Below are 25368 nucleotides of genomic sequence, written 5' to 3' on the forward strand. Positions count from 1 at the left end.
CCTTGTCCCCGTGATCAGAGCCGGCATCTCTTTCTTCCTTCCCACCCCTCAATTCTGCTACCGTCAACTTCAAGCACAACATATCCACAGGTTCCCCTTTATCCAATTGGTGGTTACTTCCTTAAATAATTCTAATGAATTAGTCAAATATGATTAGTTTAATACGATTTCCCTTTCACAAATCCTTTGCTTGATGATGTTGAGATTTTCAAAGTGTCCTGCTATAATTGCCTTAATAATAGCCATCAGCATTTTCCTTTTGACAGATGTTAATCTAATTGGCCTGTAGTTTCTTGCTTTCTGTATCCCTCCTTTCTTGAGTAGAGGAGCCCCAAGTCATTATTTTCCAATCCGATGGGACCTTTTCAGAATCTAGGGAATTTTGAAAAAGTAAAACTAATTCACCTACTACCCCAGCAGCTAGTTATTTTAAGATGTTCATATAAACAGATCTGAGGATCTGGGGACTTGTTAGCCTTTAGTTCTTACATTTTTTTCAGTACCCTTTCCATAGAAATTGTAGTTGTTTTTATTGTTCCTTTTTGCCTCCTGATTCATAATAATTATTAGAATGTTACTTCTATCCTCTACAGTGAAGACAGATGTAAAATAACTGTTCAATTCATCTACCATTTCCTTTATTTCCAGTATTAATCCCTCAGACTCACTCTCAAAAGGACCAATGCTCACTTCTCAAATACCTGTGAATTTTTATGATCTGTTTTTACATTTCAAGATAGCTTTCTCTCATATCTTAATGTCTCCCACTTTGTTAATCTTTTATCTGTCCTTTGATGTACTTTATATTCTATCCAATCTTTTGACCTGCCACTCATCTTTGTGGAATTCTATGCTTTTTCTTTCAATTTGAAACCATCTTTAACTTCCTTAGATAGCCATGGGTGGTACATCATTTCCTGACCTTAATGTATCTATTTTGAATATTCTGTGACTGCATCTGTACTGCTCTATCTCTTAACCTAATTTCCCAGTTCACTTTAGTCAGCTGTCCTCATGCCTTCATAATTGCCCTTATTTAAGTTTAAAACACTAGACTTAAATCCACTCTTCTCTCCATGAGTCTGAGAATGAAATTCAATTCTATTATGATCAACTAGGAGCACCTTTACCATAAGGTCATTAATTAATCCTCTCTGATTGCACATTACCAAATCTCTTTGGTTGGCTCCAGAATGTGTTGCTCTAAGAAACTCTCAAAACGTTGTATAAACTCATCATCCAGGCTATCTTTGACAATCTGATTCCGAATCAAAATTATTATAAGTGCTGTTTGCCACACCATTATTACTGCAAATCATGGCTGCAATGTTTCTGGCCCCACAGAGCTATTTCAATTATAGTTAATATCTGTAACATTATATGACCATAAATTTTAGCCCATTATTTATTTCACTCCCATTGTCAAGCAAAGTTTCAAAGAGAAAAATATGAGATCTTTGTTGACTATCTTTAAAAAGAAGCTAATAAGATCCATTAAATCTTAATTAATTGATAAATTATTTATGAATAATCAGTATTAAAATAGTAACTTGCCTTTAACATAGCTTTAAAGATAAGCTTTTTTTTGTCGAAATGTGATCAAAATCATAGTTTTTGCAAATGTTGTAAAACAAAATTAAGCTAACATTGCAATGTTACATTTTCCTTTTGTTTGATATGCATATCTGTTGACTATTGATGCTCCCAGTTCTTGATTTATTACATCTGGTGGTGAACTCAGAGAAAAGTAAACAAAGCAGTAGAATGAGCTGAAGCATGAAGTAGATATTTTAAAGCACCGTAAACAAGGTCCTTACCTACAAGTAATGCCATCTCTGCATTGCTCTGATATATACAAAATAGATAATATATTTATGGGAAACAGCATGAATTGCAATAATTGTATGTGCTAAATGATGTCTTTGTTTATGTTGTAGGTTTAGGATTCAGTATTGCTGGTGGTGTGGGTAACCAGCATATCCCAGGTGATAACAGTATATATGTTACAAAAATAATTGATGGAGGAGCTGCACAGAGAGATGGAACATTACAAATTGGAGACCGACTCCTCATGGTAAGATATAATATTTTTATCAAATTTGGTCATATTTTGAGCCTTGTGTGTCTTCACGTTAAGACATAAGAATGCATTTTTACACTTAATGTTGCAAATGATTAGGAGGTTACTGAAGGCTGGATTTCTCTTGCGTAGCAATTTAGTGCTACCCTCTTGTGAAGGTAGGCTCCACAGCAATGGAGGCTGTGAACAGCAGGAAACCCTGTTGATGGCGGCAGGACCAGAAGATCCTGCCGCCAGCCAATGGCAGGTTGTCTCTGCTGCTACAAAACGCGTGTGGGGAAGGGAAAATATCCTGCACAGCATCTTTTGCATCCTCAAAAAATCTCAAAGTCTTTCACAGCCAATGTAGCAGCCAAGATCCCACAAGAGCAATGGGATGAAGGATCGTGTTTCATGCTTTGGTAGCCTTGGTTGAGATGTAAATGATGGCCAACTTCAGAGTATGATTCCATAATTGTTGACAATCTTTCAATATTTTGCCTAAATTGCCATTCTCTTGGGCTGTTAGTTGGCTTGGGGCTTATGCCTCCAGAGGAAGACTCTTCTCTGAACTGCTGACTAATCATGTAACCAGAAGCTCTCTGTTCTTAGCAGTATCATAAGGGGATGTGACCGGTTTCCTATGGCAATTGTCAATGCAAAGGTGAACGGGGGAGGTATTGAAGGCTCAGCCCGGCAGGCCCGGCAAAGAGGAGCATGAGTGTAGTGACGAGGAATTGGACAGTGTACAGATGTAATGCAGAGTTCAGAAGACGTCCACTGGGGACAGTGGATCCATAAAGGAGATGTGAGCTCCTTTGCCTAGCCACTAGACAGAGCAGTGTCTGGGATGCAGACTTGCCTTGATTTCTGCTTCTCTTAGTAAAATCTCAATGGCCTTAAGGGGAGGCCTTAAGTGATCATCCATTGCCATAGGAGTGGATGGGCTACCAGATGCCTACCGTACAATGGGTAAAATTGCAGTGGGGACAGGGATGGTGGGTAGGTGCCAACTATGCCATCCATGGCATGGCACCTAATTTTAGGGTCCCCTCCACCTGCCAACCACAGGGGGATGTAAAATAGCCAATGTGTTGTATTTGTCCACTGATCCAATTGGGTAAAACCCCAGATGCTGGAGCTGCTCCAGAAATTTATTTTAAAGAACTCTTCTATAGTGAAGCTTGAAACAATGGTCTTTACTTGTTTTGCATGGTACACAAGTTCAGTAAGAAATTTTATTTTGCCTGTTTGTACCTTCTCATTGAAAACAGCACATATGAATATAATTAAGGAGATGTTTAAATTTTAATGTTGAACATATCTGTGGAAATGGTCACACAATTGTATCTTTTTAAAAAGGTAAATAACTACAGTTTAGAAGAGATAGCCCATGAAGAAGCTGTAGCAGTGCTGAAACACACAGCAGATGTGGTCTACCTTAAAGTTGGAAAGCCTACTACTGTTTACATAAATGACCCTTACGGACCTCCTGATATCACACACTGTAAGTGAATCTTTTTTATTGCTTTAAATCATAACATTGCATTTTAACTCTTAAGTTTGCTCAGTATTTTATCTCACAATTACTGTCATTCTCTGTTATTAACCACACAAAAATATTTAGCTATCTTTCCATGACATTTTTTTTAAAGATACACTTTTTTCCATCAGCTGTTTTCTCCTCAAGGTCCCTTTTTAAGAATTTGTACTTCCGAGATTTGCAATTAACTTTAATTTTTTATAGCATTTATTCATTCAGGGTTCAAAATCTGGGCAGTAATGACATCAGAGAGTACTCCTTAGAGGATGACGGTTATAGAACCGTTGAATGAAATAGAATGAAGGTGCAATTCTTCAGCCAATTATGGTAGTAATTCAGCTGGCTCAGCAATGCCTCTAAGCTGGCACAAGACCTTCACAGTAAAAAGTCTGACAACACCAGGTTTTAGTCCAACCTATTTATTTGTGAGTATATTATCAAATAAATAGGTTGGACTAAAACCTGGTGTTGTCAGACTTTTTACTGTGTTTACGCCAGTCCAACGCCGGCATACCCACAACAAGACCTTCAGACAGATCATGTAGCAATTGTTATTTACACCTTTGTAGTAAAACAGAAAATGCTATGCCAACCATGATTTTTTTTTAGTAACAGCTTGACTTGAAATGAGGTGCAGCTGGAAACATTTAGAACCTGATTTTATTTTTTTGCAAGTGAATGGGTTTGAGTGAATTATAATCTCACTGAAACACTGTCTAGTTGTTTGCTTACAGCCAGTCAACCAAATGAATGAAATACAATGCATCACTTGATTTTATTTTGTTTACATCTCAAAGAATTGCTTATTATGATTCAGTAACAGTTGCACTCTTCTTCTTTCATCCTGTTCCTATTTTACCAGGGATCAGTGGCGGATTTATTGTTAGTGGGGTCCTGTGCTTCGCTCTCATTGCTCCCTACCCTGATAAGAGATAGAGATGTTGTCAAGACCATCTAGGTGCTCACCATTCCCATCACGCATGGGACTTGGTCCCAAAAATAACTCAAGTACCCAATACTTTCCATTTTAATTATGCAAGTACTGCATCAGTTCGCACATCCAGTTTGAATGTTTTGTTTTATCATTACTGACAACCAGTGTCTGAAATGATTCTATTTTAAAGGTTCCGTTTTTTGATTTTGAGGTTGGACTGAACAAAAATCCCTACCAATTCCAATCTGGAAACTTAATGAATCCCAGAATTGTCACTGCAGAATGTCAGACCTATCAGTCTTGACAAGATACATTATGCAGTATTCTCACTGACCACTGATAAAAGATTTATAAGTTGGAGAGACCACTGCAAATTAGCCAACTGCTGATTCTTGGCCTGTTAGAACTTAATCCAGCTTCTCTTGGCTGTGGTCACTTGGGAACTATCATTTACTGATCCGATTTCACATTAAGAAGATGCGACTTAAAAGAGAGGGACCTTGGGGTCCTTGTGCATGAGTCGCAAAAAACCCAGCTTGCAAGTGCAGCAGGTGGTCAGGAAGGCGAATGGGATGCTGGCCTTCATAGCGAGGGGGATTGAATATAAAAGTAGGGAGGTCTTGCTGCAGCTGTATAGGGCATTGGTGAGGCCGCAGCTGGAGTACTGTGTGCAGTTTTGGGCGCCGCACCTGCGCAAAGATATTTTGGCCTTGGAGGGAGTGCAGAGGAGGTTTACTAGGCTGATACCGGAGTTGAGGGGGTTGAGCTATGAGGAGAGGCTGAATAAACTGGGCTTGTACTCGTTAGAGTTTAGAAGAATGAGGGGAGATCTCATAAGGTGATGAATGGGATGGATAGGATAGAGGTGGAGAGACTCTTCCCACTCAAAAAAGACAGTAGGACTAGGGGGCACAGCCTCAAGATAAAAGGGGGGCATTTTAGAACGGAGTTGAGGAGGAACTTCTTCACTCAAAGGGTGGTGAATCTCTGGAATTCTCTGCCCGTTGAAGTGGTGGAGGCTGCCTCGCTAAATATTTTTAAGACGTGGGTTGATGGGTTTTTGATAAGAGAGGGGATTAAGGGTTATGGGGAGAGGGCGGGGAAGTGGAACTGAGCAGCGACAGATCAGCCATGATCTTATTGAATGGTGGGGCAGGCTCGAAGGGCTAGATGGCCTACTCCTGCTCCTATTTCTTATGTTCTTATGATTCTGCTTGTGGGGCACGTGTTATAAGTCCAAGATCTGAACTGTGTATAAAGGAAGTGGACATGCTTCTTTAAAGTCATCAGTTAATAGCTCCCCCCCATACAGAGGGTATCCATAGCGTGTCAAATATTATAGATATATACTGGGGAAAAAAGCATGGCCATTGTAAAATGATTTGTCTTCTGTGTCTAAACCTCATACTTAAGATAATATTCCACTGACTGGAGTCTGTAACAATGATCAGTATTACACCACCCATGATTTGATAATGCTGGTTTTGTCATTACACTGGCAGAATTCATTTCCTTTGTGTTCACTCTTAATGTTTTGATGGTCCATACCTGCAGAGTAGAGATGCTGACCCATTGCAACATTGTTCTCTACCATCTGCTATACAGGCTGTCAGCAGTGAGCTGCCCTGTAGTTTGGTAGTATTGAGTCCTAGGCACACAAGTGGATTTGGGGAGAGTTTCAGACAGGGCTGTTTGTGCAACCAAAGCTATTTCGTCTCACTTCTGACTGATCAGAGACTCTGTTTCTGGATGTTATCAGAATGTGGCGCTTGGAGTGGCTACGATCAAACACTCGGCCATAAAAACAACTTTCACACTCTTCTGACTAATATTACACAAGCAATGGTCCATGGTGCTGCAGAGGGAAACTATTTCACCTCATCTGCAGGGCACAGCTCACCAGACAAGAACTTACAGAATGGCAGTTCATAGAATGACACATGTGCTTGGATGGCTCAGACAGTCAGAATGGCACCACATATATAAAATAACAAAAACATCTCACAAGTATCTTACACTCAATCCAGGCTCACAGTGACACAGAGTTCAGTCAGACTTTTAAAACACAATCAACTCTTGACTGGAGATCTGCTCGAAAGTTTCACTTGTGCCTATTTAAGCCCCATGAGCAGCAAACACAGAGATAAATCAGCTGGTGATTGGCTGAATAGCTTCACTGTATTTTTTGAATAGCAGAGCCATCAAGATAGTCAGTTATGGCTGTGCTGGAAAGCCTGGACCATCAGTTTATATCTCGTGGCACTATAGGGGCCTTAAGAAGCATTAAAAAGCTCCGCCATTCAGTAAGATGATGGCTGATCTGATTGTAATGTCAACTCCACGTTCCCACCTATCCCTAGTAACCTTTCGCTCCCTTGCTTATCAAGAAACTATCTAACTTTGCCTTAAAAATATACAAAGACTCCACCACCTTTTTAGGAAGACAGTTTCAAAGACTCTGAAAGAAAAATATCTCTCTGCAACTCTGTCTTAAGTGGACCACACTTTATTTTTAAACAGTGACCCTGGTTCGAGATTCTCCCACAAGAAAAAACATTGTCTCCACATCCGTCCTGTCTAGACTCCTCAGGATACTATATGTTTCAATCAAGTCATCTCTTACTTTAGTGATTTTAGCGCGTGCACGCCAGTGCCCAGTAGCGTATCACAGGTCTGAGTTGGGTCCCAAGTTATTCGTCATTTATATAAACGATATCGATGACTATGTGCAGGGTGGGATTAGTAAGTTTACAAAGATTGGCCAGGTGGTTAATAGTGAAGCTGAGTGCCTGAGGGCTACAGGAAGATATAGACAGAATGGTTAAAAGTGGCAGATAGAATTTAACCCTGAAAAGTGTGAGCTCTTACACTTTGGCAGAGTAATTTGACCAGGAAGTTCCGTGGAACAAAGGGACCTTGATGAGTTTGTCCACAGATCTCTGAAGATGGAAGGGCATGTTAGTAGGGTAGTAAAAAGACATACGGGACACTTTCCTTTATCAACCAAGGCATAGATTACAAAAGCAGAGAAGTCATGTTAGAGTTGTTTAGAACTTTGGTGAGGCCAAAGCAAGAGTACAGTGTGCAGTTCTGGTTGCTACATTATTGGAAGGAAGTGATTGCACTGGGTGGAGGGGGGGCAGGGTGGTGGGGGTGTCGTGCAGAGAAGATTTATCAGGATGTTGCCTGGGATTGAACATTTTAAGTTATGAAGAGAGGTTAGGTAAGCTTGGGTTGTTTTTGTTGGAGCAGAGAAGACTGAAGGGCATGGGCAGAGTGGACAGAGAGCAGCTTTAGCTGAAGGGTCAATCATAGAGAGAGGAATTGGTGAATGTTGATTGGGGGAGTGTGTTGGAAGGTAGGTCTGCTGAGGAACAGTGGAGGATCTTTAAGGAGATCTTTCTTGGTGCTCAGCAGAAATTTATTCCGATGGTTAAAAAGGATTAGAACATAAGAACATAAGAAATAGGAGCAGGAGTAGGCCATCTGGCCCTTCGAGCCTGCCCCGCCATTCAATAAGATCATGGCTGATCTGTCGTGGCTCAGTTCCACATTCCTGCCCTCTCCCCATAACCCTTAATCCCCTCTCTTATCAAAAACCCATCAACCCGCTTCTTAAAAATATTTAGCGATTTGAGGAGGAGAGGTAATCAGCCGTGGATAACGAAGGAGGTGAAGGAAAGTGTTAAATTAAAAGCGGATGCGTTTAGAGTAGCTAAGAGTAGTGGGCGAGAAGAGGATTGGGAGAGGTTTAAATGTCAACAAAGAATGACAAAGAAATTGATAAAGAAGGGTAGGATAAACTATGAAGCTGGGCTAGCGCTTAATATAAAAAAGGATAGCAAGAGTTTTTATAAATACATAAAAAGGAAGAGGCTGGCTAGGGTGAACGTTGGACCCTTAGAGGATGAGAGGGGGGACTTAGTGGTAGGGGATGGGGAAATGGCTGAGGCCCTGAATAACTTTTTTGTTTCGGTCTTCATGGAGAAGGACGTGAGTAATTTGCCGGGTGTTAGCGATGGAAAGATGGTAGGAGTGGAGGGCCTGAATGACATTATTGTTACTAGAGAGGCGGTGCTCGACAGACAGGAGGGGATGATTGTGGACAAGTGTGGACCGGATGGAATGCATCCAAGGGTTCTGAAGGAAATGGCGGAGGTGATAGAGGATGCCTTGGTGATTATTTTCCAAACGTCGCTGGATTCTGGGGAAGTGCCGGAAGATTGGAAAACGGCTAATGTTACGCCGTTGTTTAAGAAGGGTGGCAGGCAAAAGGTGGGGAATTATAGGCCAGTTAGTTTAACGTCTGTTGTAGGAAACATGTTAGAATCCGTGATCAAGGAGAAAATAGTGGGGCATCTTGAGGAGAATTGTTTGGTAGAGCAGACGCAGCACGGTTTCGTTAAGGGGAAGTCGTGTCTGACGAATTTATTGGAGTTCTATGAGGATGTGTCTAGGGCGGTGGATGGAGGAGAGCCGGTGGATGTGGTCTTTCTTGATTTTCAGAAGGCATTTGACAAGGTGCCTCATAAGAGGTTATTGCAGAAGGTCAGGGGGCATGGAGTTGGGGGTAGGGTGTTAGCGTGGATAGAGGATTGGCTGTCAAATAGGAGGCAGAGAGTGGGGGTCAATGGGTGCTATTTGGATTGGCGGTTGGTGACTAGTGGAGTGCCCCAGGGGCCGGTGCTGGGGCCTCAGCTATTCACCATTTATATAGATGATCTGGAGGAGGGAACCGAGTGTATGGTGTCGAAATTTGCTGATGACACCAAGATTGGTGGAACGGCAAATTGTGCGGAGGGTGTGGAGAGTCTGCAGAAGGATCTAGATAGGCTGGGCGAATGGGCCAGGAACTGGCAAATGGAATTTAATGTTGGCAAGTGTGAGGTGGTCCACTTTGGTAGGAATAATTGTAGGAAAGACTATTACTTACATGGCGAAAAACTGCAGCATGCGACGGTGCAGAGGGACCTCGGGGTCCTTGTGCATGAGTTGCAAAAACCCAGCCTGCAGGTGCAGCAGGTGGTCAGGAAGGTGAATGGGATGCTGGCCTTCATAGTGAGGGGGATTGAATATAAAAGTAGGGAGGTCTTGCTGCAGCTGTATAGGGCACTGGTGAGGCCGCAGCTGGAATACTGTGTGCAGTTTTGGTCTCCACAGTTACGCAAGGATATTTTGGCCTTGGAAGGAGTGCAGAGGAGGTTTACTAGGCTGATTCCGGAGTTGAGGGGGTTGAACTATGAGGAGAGGCTGAATAAACTGGGCTTGTACTCGTTAGAGTTTAGAAGAATGAGGGGAGATCTCATTGAGACGTATAAGATGTTGAATGGGATGGATAGGATAGAGGTGGAGAGACTTCCCGCTCAAAGGACAGTAGGACTAGAGGGCACAGCCTCAGGATAAAGGGGGGGCGGTTTAGAACGGAGTTGAGGAGGAACTTCTTCACTCAAAGGGTGGTGAATCTCTGGAATTCTCTGCCCGTTGAAATGGTGGAGGCTGCCTCGCTAAATATTTTTAAGACGTGGGTTGATAGGTTTTTGATAGGCAAGGGGATTAATGGTTATGGGGAGAGGGCGGGAATGTGGAACTGAGCCACGACAGATCAGCCATGATCTTATTGAATGGCGGGGCAGGCTCGAAGGGCTAGATGGCCTACTCCTGCTCCTATTTCTTATGTTCTTATGTAGGGGAGATAGGTTCAAAGTGAAGCGCAGAAGATTTAGGGGGGAATCTGAGGAAGAGGGTGGAGACAATCTGAAATGTGCTGCCTGGGAGGGTGGTGGAAGCTGGTTGCCTTACATTTTTAAAAAGTGCCTGGATGAGCTCTTGGCGTGTTATAACATTCAAGGCCAAGTTCTGATAAATAGGATTAGATTGAAGGTTAGGTGTTTCTTGGGGTTGGTGCAGATTTGATGGGCTGAAGGGCCTCTTCTGCACTGTATGATTCTGTGATTCTAACTCTTCTAAACAAACCTAACCTCTCCAATCTTCCCTCATAAGGCAACCTGCCCATTCCAGGTGTTAGTCGGGTAAACCTTCTCCAACGCATTTACACCTTAAATACGGAGACCAACATTCTATTAGCTTTCCTAATTACTTGCTGTACCTGCATTCTAGCCTTTTGTGATTTGGGCATTAGGACGTCCAAAACCCCTCTACAACCTCTGCAATCTCTCACCTTTTAAGATCATTTTCTTTTTTATTCTTCCTACCAAAATGGACAATTCCACATTTGCCCACATTACACTCCATTTGCCAGATCTGTGGCCGTTCATTTAGTCTGTCTATGTACCTTTGTAGCCTTAACAATTGACTTTCCTACCTATCTTTGTGTCATCAGCAAATTTAACAAATATAGCTTCAGTCTCTTCATCGAAGCCATTTATATAAATTGTAAAAATTTAAAGCCCTAGCACTGATCCCTCTGGCCCACCACACATCACTACCATTTTCTATTAGCAAGCCAATCTTCAATCCATGCTGATATATTACCTGGTATACCATGAATTTCTATTTAATGCAATAACCTTTGATGTGGCACCCTATCAAATCCCCCATGATTATTGCAATACTTTTCTGACAAGCTCCCATTATCTCTTCTTTTATACTCTGTCATATGGTGTAATTACAATTAGAGGGCCTGTACATCATTCCCACAAGTGATTTCTCGCCTTTATGATTTCTCATCTCAAATCAAACTGCTTCTGTATCTTGGTCTCCTGAACTTAGGTCATCCCTCTCTAATGTGCTAATACCATCATTAATTAACAAATCCACCCCTCCTTCTGTTCTTAACTTCCTATCCTTCTTAAATATCATAAATCATTCAACATTCAGGTCCCAATCCATGTCATCCTTCAGCCATGTCTGTATAATGGATATCAGATCGTACTTATTAATTTCTATTTGCACTACCAGTTCATCTGTTTTGTTTTGAATGCTATGTTTATTCAGATACAGAGCCTTAAGTATTTATTATTATCCTTATTTATCATCCTTTTATTATTTTTGTTGCACCTAACCTTATCTGCTCACACCATCCTTGTCACTGTCCTCAACCTATCCTGCGCTGCCCCCTCCAATTATCCAAGCCATTTGTCTTGTCCCCTGTGTGACCCATCTAATGAAACCTTCAGCTACTAGACTGTCACTCTGAATCTGCTACACTATAGCATCCCATTTACCCCTCTTACTGTAATGGTAACTACTACCACCAGTACCTTGAGCTCTCTACCCACGATCCAACCGATCTCTTTTTGCAGGTGTTCCCCACATTCCCTGGACATATTCACCATCTTTCTTTGGTAAGTTGGTCTCCCCTGCCCAGCCTTGGCATAACATGTGAAATCTTGCAGTGGTACTCTTAAAAATAAGCAAAATCAGGAACTATGTACCCCAAAGTCATTGGTGAAGTGAAGCTCGCCAGCTGCATGCTGTTAGAGTTCTGCTATCATTATCCCCCAGCAAGATAAATTTATTCAGTTGAACTTATCATCAGTTAAAATGATCAACTAACAATACGAACGTAAGAACATAAGAAGTAGGAGCAGGAGTAGGCCGTCTAGCCCTTCGAGCTTGCCCTGCCATTCAACAAGATCATGGCTGATCTGAAGTGGATCAGTTCCACTTACCCGCTTTTTCCCCATAGCCCTTAATTCCCCTGTCTATCAGAAACCTATCTACCCATGACTTAAGTATGTTCAGCGCGGGTAGATAGGTTTCTGATGGACAGGGGAATTAAGGGTTATGGGGAGAAAGCAAGAAAGTGGAACTGATCCACTTCAGATCAGCCATGATCTTATTGTATGGCGGGGCAAAGATTTTAAATCATTGTAAGAGCTGTAGTCAGCTATGCCAGCTATTAATTTGGTCTTAAAGGAATGTATCCACTTCTTAGGAGTATTTAGACTAAACAATAATGTCTCAATATAAAACATACATAGGTATATTGTAGAAAAATTAACTCACTGAAGAGTTTACCTCTCTCAGAACTTAGAATCCAATAAGGAAGAATTCTTGAAGAGTTGGTCCTTGAGGTTTGCAGAATGAGTCTACAACTTTTATCGTGGTTACTTAATGATACTTTTTGAGAAGCTTAAACCTTGGATTACATTGTAATAATGTTTTGAATATTACAGTGTTAATGCAAGATAAACTAATGAATCTATGTACAAATATAAAGTACAACTTCACTTCAAAGTCAATGAAAGTTTCAAATCCAATTAGAAAATCACGTCTGTTACTCAGACGAATAACAACCAGTTTTTTATACTCACAATCAGAAGTATAAAGTGTAGTTTTCTGCCTTTGTCTCAGCTTAAAAGGAAACTGTATATAAGGCCCCGACTCGGATAGTCCGCAAAGCTGACTGATTTGTTGACCTCAGTCTTGGCCTTTTAGCTAAGATCAAGTGTAGTATCGATATGCTGTACTTGGTTGAAGTCATAAGATTAGGTTATGGTTTCACGTGAAGCAAATTTTAAAAGCGGCATCTCGGCCTTTTGGCTAAGATGCAAATGAGATGCAAGTTTTGGATGAGGTGCAGTGCCTCTTCCAATCAGCTTGGATCATGTAGATCAAGCCCAAGACAGGCGGTGAGAGCCCTGTTTTGTCATCTTGGATCAGAACATCTCACTTGATGAGACTCTGAATTGGACTTGATTGAACTGAATGTATAAAACTGGATGTATAAAAAAAAATTGTTAACCTCAGTCTCTAATTTTAAATAATCTGTTGCATTTAGAATAACCCAACCATTGTCTGTTTTACTATTAGACTTCTTTGGGATAAAAAAAAAGTTTTTCTGAAATGCAGCTGCAGCATTATTGTTCGTTTCTGTCTGCAAAAGCATTTCTCAAAGCCTTTGTGTCTGCATGTATGTGTGAAAATAATGTTATCTATTTTTTGCAAAGTATTTTTAGGTATATCCAACTAAATTATGTTTTGAGCCCTTTTATTGCCTGAGTCAAATGTGTTAAATCCTTAGCAATGCCACTTATGTACAGTCAGGTAACAGACCATTTACTGGTGGGGAACATAATTTGGAAGGGTAATGTAATTCTGACCAGTTGGCCTTTTAGTGAACATTCACGAAATGTATATGAATGAAAATGTAGTCCTCAACATATATCAGTAGAAATGTGAGCTGTGTTTCATCCACGCTCAAAGTCAGGAGAACAAAATTCTAAACTAATTTTGTTGGCAGGGAACTGGCTTTTCCCATCACACCAAAGTCTGCGCCCCTGGCTGCCACAATTCCTATTACTGATGGGAGTGGAAAATTCCGCATGTAGAATCATAGAATGATGCAACACAGTAGGAGACTATTTAATCTATCATATCTGTGCCAGCTTTTCAAAAGAGATATCTCTTTTGTCCCATTCCCCTGCTCTGTCCATACAGTGCAGGAATTCTTTTATTTTCAAGTATTTATCCAGTTCACTTTCAAGAGTTTTTTTAAATCCACTTCTAATCATTTTTCAGGCAGTGAATTATGAATCATAATAATTTGCTGCATATAAAAAACTATCCTAATTTTTCTGCTGGTTTTTGTATAAATTACCTTGTCTTCTGGTTACTAGCACTTCTGCTCCTGGGAATAATTTCTCCTCATTTACTCTATCAAGTCATTTCATGATTATGAACAATATATCTATCAACTTTCACCTTAACTTTCTCTGCTTAGATGAGAATAAGTTTAGTTTCCCATGTCTCTCCACATGGTCTGATAATATCCTGATGAAGTCCTTAATTCCTGGTACTGTTCTAATAAATTTCCTTTGCACTCTCAGCAAGGTCTTGGCTTCTTCCATGAAATGCAGAACCTCAAATTGGCCACAGTACTTCAGTTAGTGTTTTATAAATACTTAGCATGATTCCTGGCCTGTATGGCATTCTGACAGCATTCTTAACTCATCTTGCAACTTACAAAGTTTTTGTACATGCACCCACAGCAGTTTTTGTTCCTGAAGCCTTTTCACCAATTGCACCTCTAATTTAATTTATTTAGCTTTTCTGTATCTTGCTAATGAAATAAATCACTTCATACATCTGTGTTAAATCTCATCTAAGAAGTCTCACAACAACAGGTTAAAGTCCAACCAGTTTATTGATAGTAATCCCACAAGCTTTCAGAAACGCTGTTCCTTCATCAGGTGTGTGGAAGGTTCTGATCAGAGAAGAGCATATAAAGTCACATACAGTTTACAGAATACTGATTAGAATGCAAGTCTTAAAGATACAGACAATGTGAGTGGAGATAGCATTAGGCATTGGTTAAAGAGATGTGTATTGTCTCCAGACAGGACAGTAAGTGAGATGTTGCAAGCCCAGGCAAGTCATGGGGGTTACAGATAGTGCAACATGAACCCAAGATCCCCATTGAGGCCGTCCTCATGTGTACAGAACTTGGCTATCAGCTACAAGGCTTGATCTCATTTGCATCTTAGCCAAAAGGCAGAGAGCTTTTAAAAATTGCTTCAAACGAAGCTAAAATGTAACCTAATGATTTCAGCCAAGTACAGCATGTCTATACTACACTTGATCTTAGCCAGAAGGCCAAGAAATGGTTCTAGTCTTTTCTACTAATGGAAACATTCTCTCCACATCCACTCTATCCAGGCCTCGCAGTATCCTGTAAGTTTTAATAAGATCCCCCCTCATCCTTCTAAACTCCAATGAGTATAGACCCAGAGTCCGCAATCATTCCTCATACAACAAGCTCTTCATTCCAGGGATCATTCTTGTGAACCTCCTCTGGACCCTTTCCAAGGCCAGCATGCCCTTCCTTTGATATGGAGCCCAAAACTGCTTACCATACTCCAAATAGGGTCTGACCAGAACTTTATACAGTCTCAGAAATACATCCCTGCTCTTGTATTCGAGCCCTCTCAACATTAATGCTAACATTGCATTTGCCTTCCTAACTACCGACTGAACCTGCACATTAACCTTAAGAGAACCTTGAACAATGACTCCCAAGTCCCTTTGTGTTTCTGATTTCCTAAGTCTGTGCCTCCATTCCTCCTTCCAATGTGCATAACCTCACACTTTTCACATTGTATTCCATCTGCCACTTCTTTGCCCACTCTCCTAGCCTGTCCAAGTTCTCCTCAAGTGCTTCCTCAAGTACTACCTGTCCCTCTACATATTTTTGCATCATCTGCAAACTTAGCAACAGTGCTTTCAGCTCCTTCCTCCAAATCGTTAATGTATATTATGAAAAGTTGTGGTCCCAGCGCTGATCCTTAAGACACACCACTAGTCACTGGCTGCCATCCTGAGAAGGACCCCTTTATCCCCACTCTCTATCTTACGCCGTTGTTTAAGAAGGGTGCCAGGCAAAAGGCAGGGAATTATAGGCTGGTTAGTTTAACGTCTGTTGTAGGTAAAATGTTAGAATCCGTCATCAAGGAGGAAATAGCGAGGCATCTTGAGGGAAATTGCTTGATAGAGCAGACGCAGCACGGTTTCGTTAAGGGGAAGTCGTGTCTGACAAATCTATTGGAGTTCTATGAGGATGTGTCTAGGGCGGTGGATAGAGGAGAGCCGGTGGATGTGGTCTTTCTTGATTTTCAGAAGCGTTTGACAAGGTACCTCACAAGAGGTTATTGCAGAAGGTAAGGGGACATGGAGTTGGGGGTAGGGTGTTAGCGTGGATAGAGGATTGGTTATCAAATAGGAGGCAGAGAGTGGGGGTTAATGGGTGCTATTCGGATTGGCAGTTGGTGACTAGTGGAGTGCCCCAGGGGTCGGTGCTGGGGCCTCAGCTATTTACCATTTATATAGATGATCTGGAGGAGGGAACCAAGTGTATGGTGTCGAAATTTGCTGATGACACCAAGATTGGTGGAACGGCAAATTGCGCGGAGGGTGTGGAGAGTCTGCAGAAGGATCTAGATAGGCTGGGTGAATGGGCCAGGAACTGGCAAATGGAATTTAATGTTGGCAAGTGTGAGGTGGTCCACTTTGGTAGGAATAATGGTAGGAAGGACTATTACTTACGTGGCGAAAAACTGCAGCATGCGACGGTGCAGAGGGACCTCGGGGTCCTTGTGCATGAGTCACAAAAACCCAGCCTGCAGGTGCAGCAGGTGGTCAGGAAGGCTAATGGGATGCTGGTCTTCATAGCGAGGGGGATTGAATATAAAAGTAGGGAGGTCTTACTGCAGCTGTATAGGGCACTGGTGAGGCCGCAGCTGGAATACTGTGTGCAGTTTTGGTCGCCGCACTTACGCAAGGGTATTTTGGCCTTGGAGGGAGTGCAGAGGAGGTTTACTAGGCTGATACCAGAGTTGAGGGGGTTGAGCTATGAGGAGAGGCTGAATAAACTGGGCTTGTACTCGTTAGAGTTTAGAAGAATGAGGGGAGATCTCATTGAGACGTATAAGATGATGAATGGGATGGATAGGATAGAGGTGGAGAGACTCTTCCCGCTCAGAAAGGACAGTAGGACTAGGGGGCACAGCCTCAAGATAAAGGGGGGGCGGTTTAGAACAGAGTTGAGGAGGAACTTCTTCACTCAAAGGGTGGTGAATCTCTGGAATCCTCTGCCCGTTGAGGTGGTGGAGGCTGCCTCGCTCAATATTTTTAAGATGCGGGTTGATGGGTTTTTGATAAGCGAGGGGATTAAGGGTTATGGGGAGAGGGCGGGAATGTGGAACTGAGCCACGACAGATCAGCCATGATCTTATTGAATGGCGGGGCAGGCTCGAAGGGCTAGATGGCCTAATCCTGCTCCTATTTCTTATGTTCTTATGTTCCTCCAGTCAGCCAATCGTCTATCCATGCCAGGATCTTACCCTTAACACAATGGGCACTTAACTTATTTAACAGTCTCCTATGCAGCACCTTGTCAAAGGCCTTCTGGAAATTGAAATAAATCACATCCACTGGTTCTCCTTTATCAAACTTCCTTGTTACCTCCTCAAAGAACTCTAACAAATTTGGTTATAATTGCTTCTTTTAGTTGGGAAGGATCTATGATTACATTTCTAACTTTTTGGTATCAACATTAATCTTTATTCTTGTTTCATTTCTGACTTTGATAAGGTACCTAGCAAACAGAAATATTCAGAAATCTGAATATGCTGCACTGAGAGATGAGGAAGAGGAGTCTCTGAGAGCAACAAATGCAAATTCAAATGATTCTTAAATCATCTTAGCCATACTTTGTTGTGTTTCTATATGATATAAAGGCATCAGTCACTCATAACGGATTGTGTAAACATGTTGTGGGTTGGTTTGTTAAGACTAGGTACATCAGAACATTTATACAAAGGTGGAATATTTGAAGACTGCAACAGCTGTGCCATGTGTGCTGTGTTCTGCTTATGGGTCAAAGTGAAACTGAGAATGGATCACAGGACACACTTAGCTTCTAGTGATAGCATGATTCTATCACCTAAAAGTATATTACAACATTCCCTTTTTTAAAAGATACTTTCCCCTTTTGCACTTAAACATTGCAATATGTAGATTTTGCTTGCTCTGTCTACATTTAAGAATTCGGAATTTTCTCATTAATTCAGTTAGGCTGTTAGATCCAGGGTGATGAGAAGAAGTAATGTGGTCAATATTCCACTTCTCTCACACATCCTGAAATTGCCGACAATTATCTCTCTACATGCACCACGTAAACTGAAAATAGCACTTTGAGTGTGCATGGCAGTTACATAGAACATAGAACACTACAGCACAAACAGGCCCTTCGGCCCACGAGTTGCGCCGATCACATCAACACCTACCAATCTATAGACCTATCTATAACCCCCAATCCCATTAAATTCCATATACTCATCCAGAAGTCTTTTAAAAGACCCCAGCGAGTTCGCCTCCACCACCACTGACGGCAGCCGATTCCATTCACTCACCACCCTCTGAGTGAAAAACTTACCCCTAACATCACTACTGTACTTTCCTCCCCGCACCTTAAATCTGTGTCCTCTCGTAGCGACCATTTCAACCCGGGGAAATAGCCTCTGAGAATCCACCCTATCTATTCCTCTCAACATTTTATAAACTTCTATCAGGTCGCCTCTCAACCTTCGTCTCTCCAGGGAAAAGAGACCCAGCTCCCTCAACCTAACTTCATAAGGCATGCCTCCCAGTCCAGGCAACATCCTTGTAAATCTCCTCTGTACCCTTTCAACAGCTTCTACGTCTTTCCTATAGTGAGGCGACCAGAACTGCGCACAGTACTCCAAATGAGGCCTGACAAGGGTCTTATAAAGTTGCAGCATTACCTCCCCACTCCTAAACTCAATCCCTCGATTAATGAAGGCCAGTACACCATACGCCTTCTTGACCGCCTCCTCCACCTGCGAGGCCGATTTAAGAGCCCTGTGGACCCGGACCCCAAGATCCTTCTGCTCTTCAACACTACTAAGACTCCTGCCCTTGATAGTGTACTCGTTCATCCCGTTGGTTCTGCCAAAATGGACGACTACACATTTATCTGCGTTGAAGTCCATCTGCCACTTCTCCGCCCAGTCCTGCATCCTATTTATGTCCTGCTGCAACTTTTGACGTCCTTCCAGACCATCCACAACACCACCGACCTTCGTGTCATCAGCGAACTTACTGACCCACCTTCGTGTCATCAGCGAACTTACTTACCATTGTGCTTACTTACCAGTTGTGCTTAATATATTATGCAATTGTCAAATAATGGGGTACATGATTCAGTAGCTGAAGATGGCAATGGAGTCAGTGCCATGGATATAAAAGAGGTCAGAGGACACTTTGGACCAAGAATGGATAGAAGCCTCATGTGAATTCATGTTAGTTCTTTGTGCTAACTTGACAATTGTTCTTGCTATGTGTCACATCTCTTTACAATGATTTCAATGTCATACCTGGCCAATAGACTGTCCCTCTTGTGAGTCTTCTCATCTGGATCAGCCATGATCATGTTGAATGGTGGAGGCTTGAAGGGCTGAATGGCCTACTCCTCTGCCTATTTTATATTTTTCCATGTCAGTGATGAAGTTGCAAAGATCCAGTATGATGACCTGTGTGTCTTTCAAAATTACTACCCAGAAATGCGTAGCTCATTATGATAAGGCTGAAATGTCTCCAGTGCTTGTGGACATGGTGAATTGAATCAGTCCATCAATGGTTTTCCACAGCTTTTCAGTGTGGAATTTTTTTGCCACTTCTTCATGTTTCCACTGGCATTTCTGCAAAAATGCACCAGATTAATTTGCAGAGAATCTTCAAATTCGATTTCAGTGAAGTCAACTTATAGATCCAAGAATATATTCTCTACTTTTCTGGGTTAGGCTATCTGCTAAGTGTCTTCAACGTAACTGTGTAGGAAGCAAGACTCTTCAACTTCAAGTTTGAGAACCATGATTTTAAGATCATCATCGTGCATATTGTGTAGGTAACATCTACAAAGGCTTCATGTTGTTGGCTGTCAAGATGCTCACATTATTTGAGGTTCCAAGAAGAATCAGACTATTGAATCCACAATGGTTCATCTTGGACTGGATGCTACAGCACCTGTTTTTTCAGGTACCACTTCCACACAAGCATGCCTTGTGCATAATGAAAGAATGTGTGAGAAAGTTCTGCACAATTCTTAAAATGAATGTAAGCAAATACGTATAAAGCATCCTTAAGTTCTGTGTTTCTGATAAGATGGAGCATATTGCCAAAAGGCTACATGAAAATGTGGCAAAACCACAACATAAGTGTATGTTAGCAATCACTCCTTTGGAAGCTAATGTTGTGTGATATTTATATTACATGTACTGATTAAATCTCCATCAACAGCTATTGCTAAGTGTAAAATCTCATGTCTAATTGACAGAAGAATCATCATTGCAATGGAATGGAGTATATTGCTGCAGCTGTAAGTTTCAATATACAGAAGTTAAATATATTAAAAAGCTCAATAAATGAATTGAGAATTTTTTTGTAAATTTTTGGTTAAAGTCACAGAAGCTGGGCCATACAAAATCATTTCCAATACTGGAAATGTAAATCGCATTTATTTGTTTGATACTAGGTCATGAAATATGCAAAAACAGCAAACCATGAAGTTGTAATTTTATATGTAAAAATAAAGATTTGTGAACAGCTGTTCAATAACTTTGTACAAAACCAAATGGATGATTGGCAATAATTGATTTTAAAAAATTAAAATGAATTGCCACATGCAAAACAAAATATGTTACACCGGACTGTCCATTGTCATCTCAAATATAAAGACTGGATTGCTACAGGCAAAAAGAATCGAACACTAAATATTTGATCTCAGCACTCAGAAGATTCAGTTCATTTTATCAAAGAAAAATTAATCTTTAAAAACATTTATCCACCTTTACTCTCACTATTAGTGCCAGTTGTCATTGGTGACATTACAAGTGAAGTGTTTGGCTCAATAAAAGCTTCTGAAATAATGTGGGGAAAACAAGGTCGGCTTGTGAAATGGGAGAGTTCTGACCTACTTTTACTACTGACAACTTTGTGCTTCACAACAGCAATTCATTTTTATACAGCACTTCCAAAGTAGTAAAACATCCCAAGATACCCCAAAGGTGCATTGCCAGAGACAATTTATCATTAAGCCATGTAAATAGATACTAGTTTCAGGTGACCAGTTTAGGATAGGTGACCAAAAGGTTGGTCAAAGAGGTGGACTTTAAACTAAGACAAGGAGAAGAGATAGGTAGACAGGCAAAATAATTAACTACAGAAATTCCAGAACTCGAGGCCTGAGTAGCTGAAAAAATTGCAGGCAGGGGTGGAACAAGGAAACTTTGGGATATGCAAGATGCCAGATCCCAGATGATTGTTGGGCTGGGGTACATTATAGTGATAGGGAGATCATAGAGTGATATTTCGAACAAATATGTGCTTTCATATCTTGCACAATGTTTCTGTCACTCCAATAGTATATGGATTGATGGAAAAATCTGTAGTTGGAAATGCTGTTCGGGTTCTGTCATAAATCAAAATCATAAAATCCTACAGTGCAGAAAGAGGCCATTCGGCCCATTGAGTCTGCACCAACCACAATCCCACCCAGACCCTATCCCTACATATTTACCCACTATTACTCTAACCTATGCACCCCAGGACACTAAGGAGCAAGATATCCCTGCTCCTGTACTTGAATCCTTGTGCTATGAAGGCCAGCATACCATTTGTCTTACCGTCTACAGGCTTACCTTAAGTGATTGGTGTACGAGGATACCCAGATCTCATTGCATGTTACCCTTTCTCAATGTATAGCCATTCAGATCATGATCTGCTTTCCTATTTTTGCTACAAAAGTGGATAACCTCACGTTTATCCATATTATACTGAATCTGCCATGCATTTGCCCAATCACTCAGCTTGTCCAATTCACACTGAATCTCCCTGACAGCTCAACTTCCCATCCAGCTTCATGTCATCTGCAAATTTGAAGATATTGCAATTAGTTATCTCATTTAAATCACTAATATATGTTGTGAATAGCTGAGGTCCTAGCAATGATCCCTGCCGTACTCCATTAGGCACTGCCTGCCATTCGGAAAAAGACCTTTTTCCTATCTGCCAATGCCATGTGCTTTAATTGTACATATCTCATCCAGTGGGAGAAAAATACTTTATATGCACTAAAGGTTTGCCCTAAGTTCTAGAAAAGGGGATCAGAAAGTTTTTAACCAAATGTTGGCTTTCTTGTGAAAATGCAGTCGCTTTGCCTAACAATTATCTGGGATCTATGTCAAAATGCTACTGTATTTTTACAGTAAAGCTAGCCTTTTGGTTGAGCCTTTAGTGCGTACAAAGTTTGATCCCTATCTGGGTGAGGTATGTTTTCTAGATTACAAAGAAACAGTCTGAAGTTTCTTAGAGTTTTTAGGTTTTCAGAAGGAGTTTAGAATACTGCTGCAAATTAATTTAATGAAGGTTAAGAACCATAGAGGTAGACTTTAACAATGGACGGCTGAATAGTAGAGAGAATCAGCCAGCTATCCTTTTGGGCCAAATGGACGTCCAGTCCATTTTGAAGGTGATGTCTCAAAACATGCTGCCAGCGGTTTCTGGTAATATCAAGCAGGCCAGAGACCACACCAACCTGTACCAAGGCTCTCGCCTCTTTCTGGTCTGACAAAAACAATTTTAAACTTACTGGTTTTTGGCCTCATTGCTGAGTTTAGCTGCACATGCATTCCAGTTGTCTCCCAATCTCAGTTGGAATCTTATATATGTCATTGAATTCTAAACTGCTTGTTGGAAAAGCCTGCCACTTGAAATGAGCAAGTGCTCCAGCCATCCAGGTGGTATTTTACAAGATGGTATCAATTGGATCAGGAGTGAGACTGAGGCAGTAGTTTTTTTTTTGTCACAAAACCAATGGAAATATCCCCTAAGGTATTAATGATGATTTCATGGATTATTAATGTTGCTGATCAATACTCTTTTAATATTAAATATTTTTGAAGTAATGGAATGTGATTGCCCATCTGGGCAATATTTTTGCAGGGACTAGAATCTTCAATATGTTAAATACAGATATGTTGAACTGTTTTAAAAATATATACCTGAGGTTTCTTTGAAAAAGTTTTAATAGACAATTTTGTATTTGCACAGGATGCAGCTTATATTTAATCATGTGAATGACACCATTCACAATAGCCCCAACCATATTATTAATCTTCTGTGATGCCATAGAGGTATTTCTTTTAAATCAGGCCAGCACCTGATCCAAAGCAAAACAACCATCCAAGAACACTGCAAAAGTGGGTCACATATTGTAAATTGGATTAGGTCACAGAAGAGTTTTAGTTCAGAGGTTTAGACCATTTCTTAAGGATTTAAAGTAATTATTTCTAATCATTTGAAAAATATATATACCTTTTTATTTCCGAGAAGCAAGTATTTAGCAAACAGTTGATTTAATTTCATTTAGCTGTCTGTGAGATTATTATCCATAGTCCCTTGGAATTTAATTTAGGTGAAAAAAAAGGAAAGTGCTAGATAAAAAAAAATAAATGCTGAGACAAAGGTTGCACGAAATGCAGATTAAAATAAAAATAGTTCTCAACTACAACAACCTTGCATTTATGTAGCTCCTATAGTGTAGGAAAACATCCATAGCATTTTAGAAGCATAATAATAAAATAAATAGTGTCACGCTGAAGAAAGAGAGATAATGAAGACCAGAAGCTTTGTCAAAAAGATGGGATTTAAGCAGGGTAGAAACTGCTGTCTGCTGTCTGAAGTGGTGTTATCCAGCCTAATCTAACTTTTGGTCTGTAGTTATGTAGGTTATGGCACGTCATGTAGCTAGTCAAGTATTTTTTAAATGTGATGAAAACTTTTTTGTCTCTCTCAGTTCCACCATCCTCTAGGTGGACAAAGTTCTCAACTCAACTGTAATGCTTATACAAATTATTTTAAATCTATGCCTCCTGGTTATTGACTTCTCAGCAGGAGGCAATTGGTCCTTCCTATTTACTATATTCAGGCCCCCTCCTTAATTTTATGCTCCTCAACTAAATCACCGTTCAGCTTCCTGCGTTCCAAAGGAAACAATCACAGCCTATCCAACCTTTCTTCATGGCTAAAATTCTTCATTTCTGGCAACTTCCTCTTAAATTTCCTCTGCACCTTCTCTAGTGCAAACACAACCTTCTTATAATTACAGAGACTAGAACTTTACACATTTCTCTAGCTGTGGCCTAACCAGTGTCTTATGTGATTCTACCGTAAGTTCCTTCTCTTTTATTCTGTGCCTCCACTCATAATAGAAAATATCTCCTATGCTTTCTTAACTGTCTTATATACTTGGGCTGCTTCCTTTAGGGATAAGTAGATACGCACTTCAAGGCCCCTCTGTTCCAAAAATCCTCCCATTTATTGTATATCACTTTTTCTTGTTTGCTCTCCCCAAATGCATTTCCTCACATTTCACTAAATTGAATTCCATTTCTATTTCTGATAAGTCCATTGATAACTTCTACAACTTTCTTCCTCACTGTCAACTGTGTGCTAATTTTTTGCATCATATACAAATTGCTTAATCATTTCATCCACAAGCGGGCATAGATTTATAATGAGGGAGGTAAGTTTAGGGGAGATGTGAGAGGAAAGTTTTTCACACAGAGTGTGGTGGGTGCCTGGAACACACTGTCAGTGGAGGTGATGTAAGCAGGCACATTAGTAATGTTCAAGGCGTATCTTGATAGACACATGAACGGGAGGCAAATAATGGGATAGAAACCACATATCGGCTTGGTGGGCAAAAGGGCCTGTTCCTGTATTGTATTATTCTTTGTTCTTTATGACCTCTGGCCTTTGCTTCATGTCATTGAGCAGTTTTGGATCCAACTTGCTACTATGCCATGGTTTGCATGGGCTTTCACTTTTCTGACCTGTCTGCCATGTGAGACATTGCCAATAACTTTATTAAAAACCATGTAGACTACATCATATGTGCTACCCTGACAGAACTTTATTATTAACTCAAAAAATTTAACCAAACTAGTCACACACAGCTTCCTTTTACAAATCCATGTTGACTGGCCCTTGATTAACTTGTTCCTTTCCAAATGACAATTAGCTCACCACTGAGGTTGAGGTAACTTTCCTGTAATTGTTAATGTATGTTTTCCTTCATTTTTAAACAATGGTATAATGTTAGCAGTCCTCCAGCACCAAATATATAGCTAGAGAGAACAGAAACATAATGGTCAGGGCTTTTGCTATTTCCTCCCTTCTCTTTGGAATCTGTAATATATTTCACCCAGGCTTGGTGACTTATCTACTTTCAAAAATGCTAAACCACTTAATGTTTCCTCCCTTATATCCAGTATTACACACTCCTTATCATTA

General features: G+C 40.7%; 1 protein-coding gene and 1 non-coding gene across 11 annotated transcripts in view; both read left to right on the forward strand.

The window, feature by feature from the left end:
- The window catches only part of dlg2 (discs, large homolog 2 (Drosophila)), a 941559-nt gene that overhangs the window by 457073 nt on the left and 459118 nt on the right, over nucleotides 1-25368 (forward strand). For 6 of the 10 annotated variants that reach the window (XM_080197062.1, XM_080197064.1, XM_080197065.1 and 3 more), the window contains 3 exons: nucleotides 1938-2074; nucleotides 3422-3566; nucleotides 11799-11840. In XM_080197062.1, the coding sequence (XP_080053188.1) occupies nucleotides 1938-2074; nucleotides 3422-3566; nucleotides 11799-11840 (324 nt within the window). The remainder of the gene's footprint in view (nucleotides 1-1937; nucleotides 2075-3421; nucleotides 3567-11798; nucleotides 11841-25368) is intronic. The other 4 variants (XM_080197063.1, XM_080197068.1, XM_080197072.1 and 1 more) reach the window with 1 other exon arrangement.
- Nucleotides 12916-13107, forward strand: LOC145349609 (U2 spliceosomal RNA). Its single transcript, XR_013888120.1, has one exon. It is a non-coding gene; the product is annotated as a U2 spliceosomal RNA (small nuclear RNA).

This window comes from Carcharhinus amblyrhynchos, chromosome 10 (genome assembly GCF_965287045.1).
Source record: "Carcharhinus amblyrhynchos chromosome 10, sCarAmb.v2.hapA, whole genome shotgun sequence".
Classification (NCBI taxonomy): domain Eukaryota; kingdom Metazoa; phylum Chordata; class Chondrichthyes; order Carcharhiniformes; family Carcharhinidae; genus Carcharhinus; species Carcharhinus amblyrhynchos.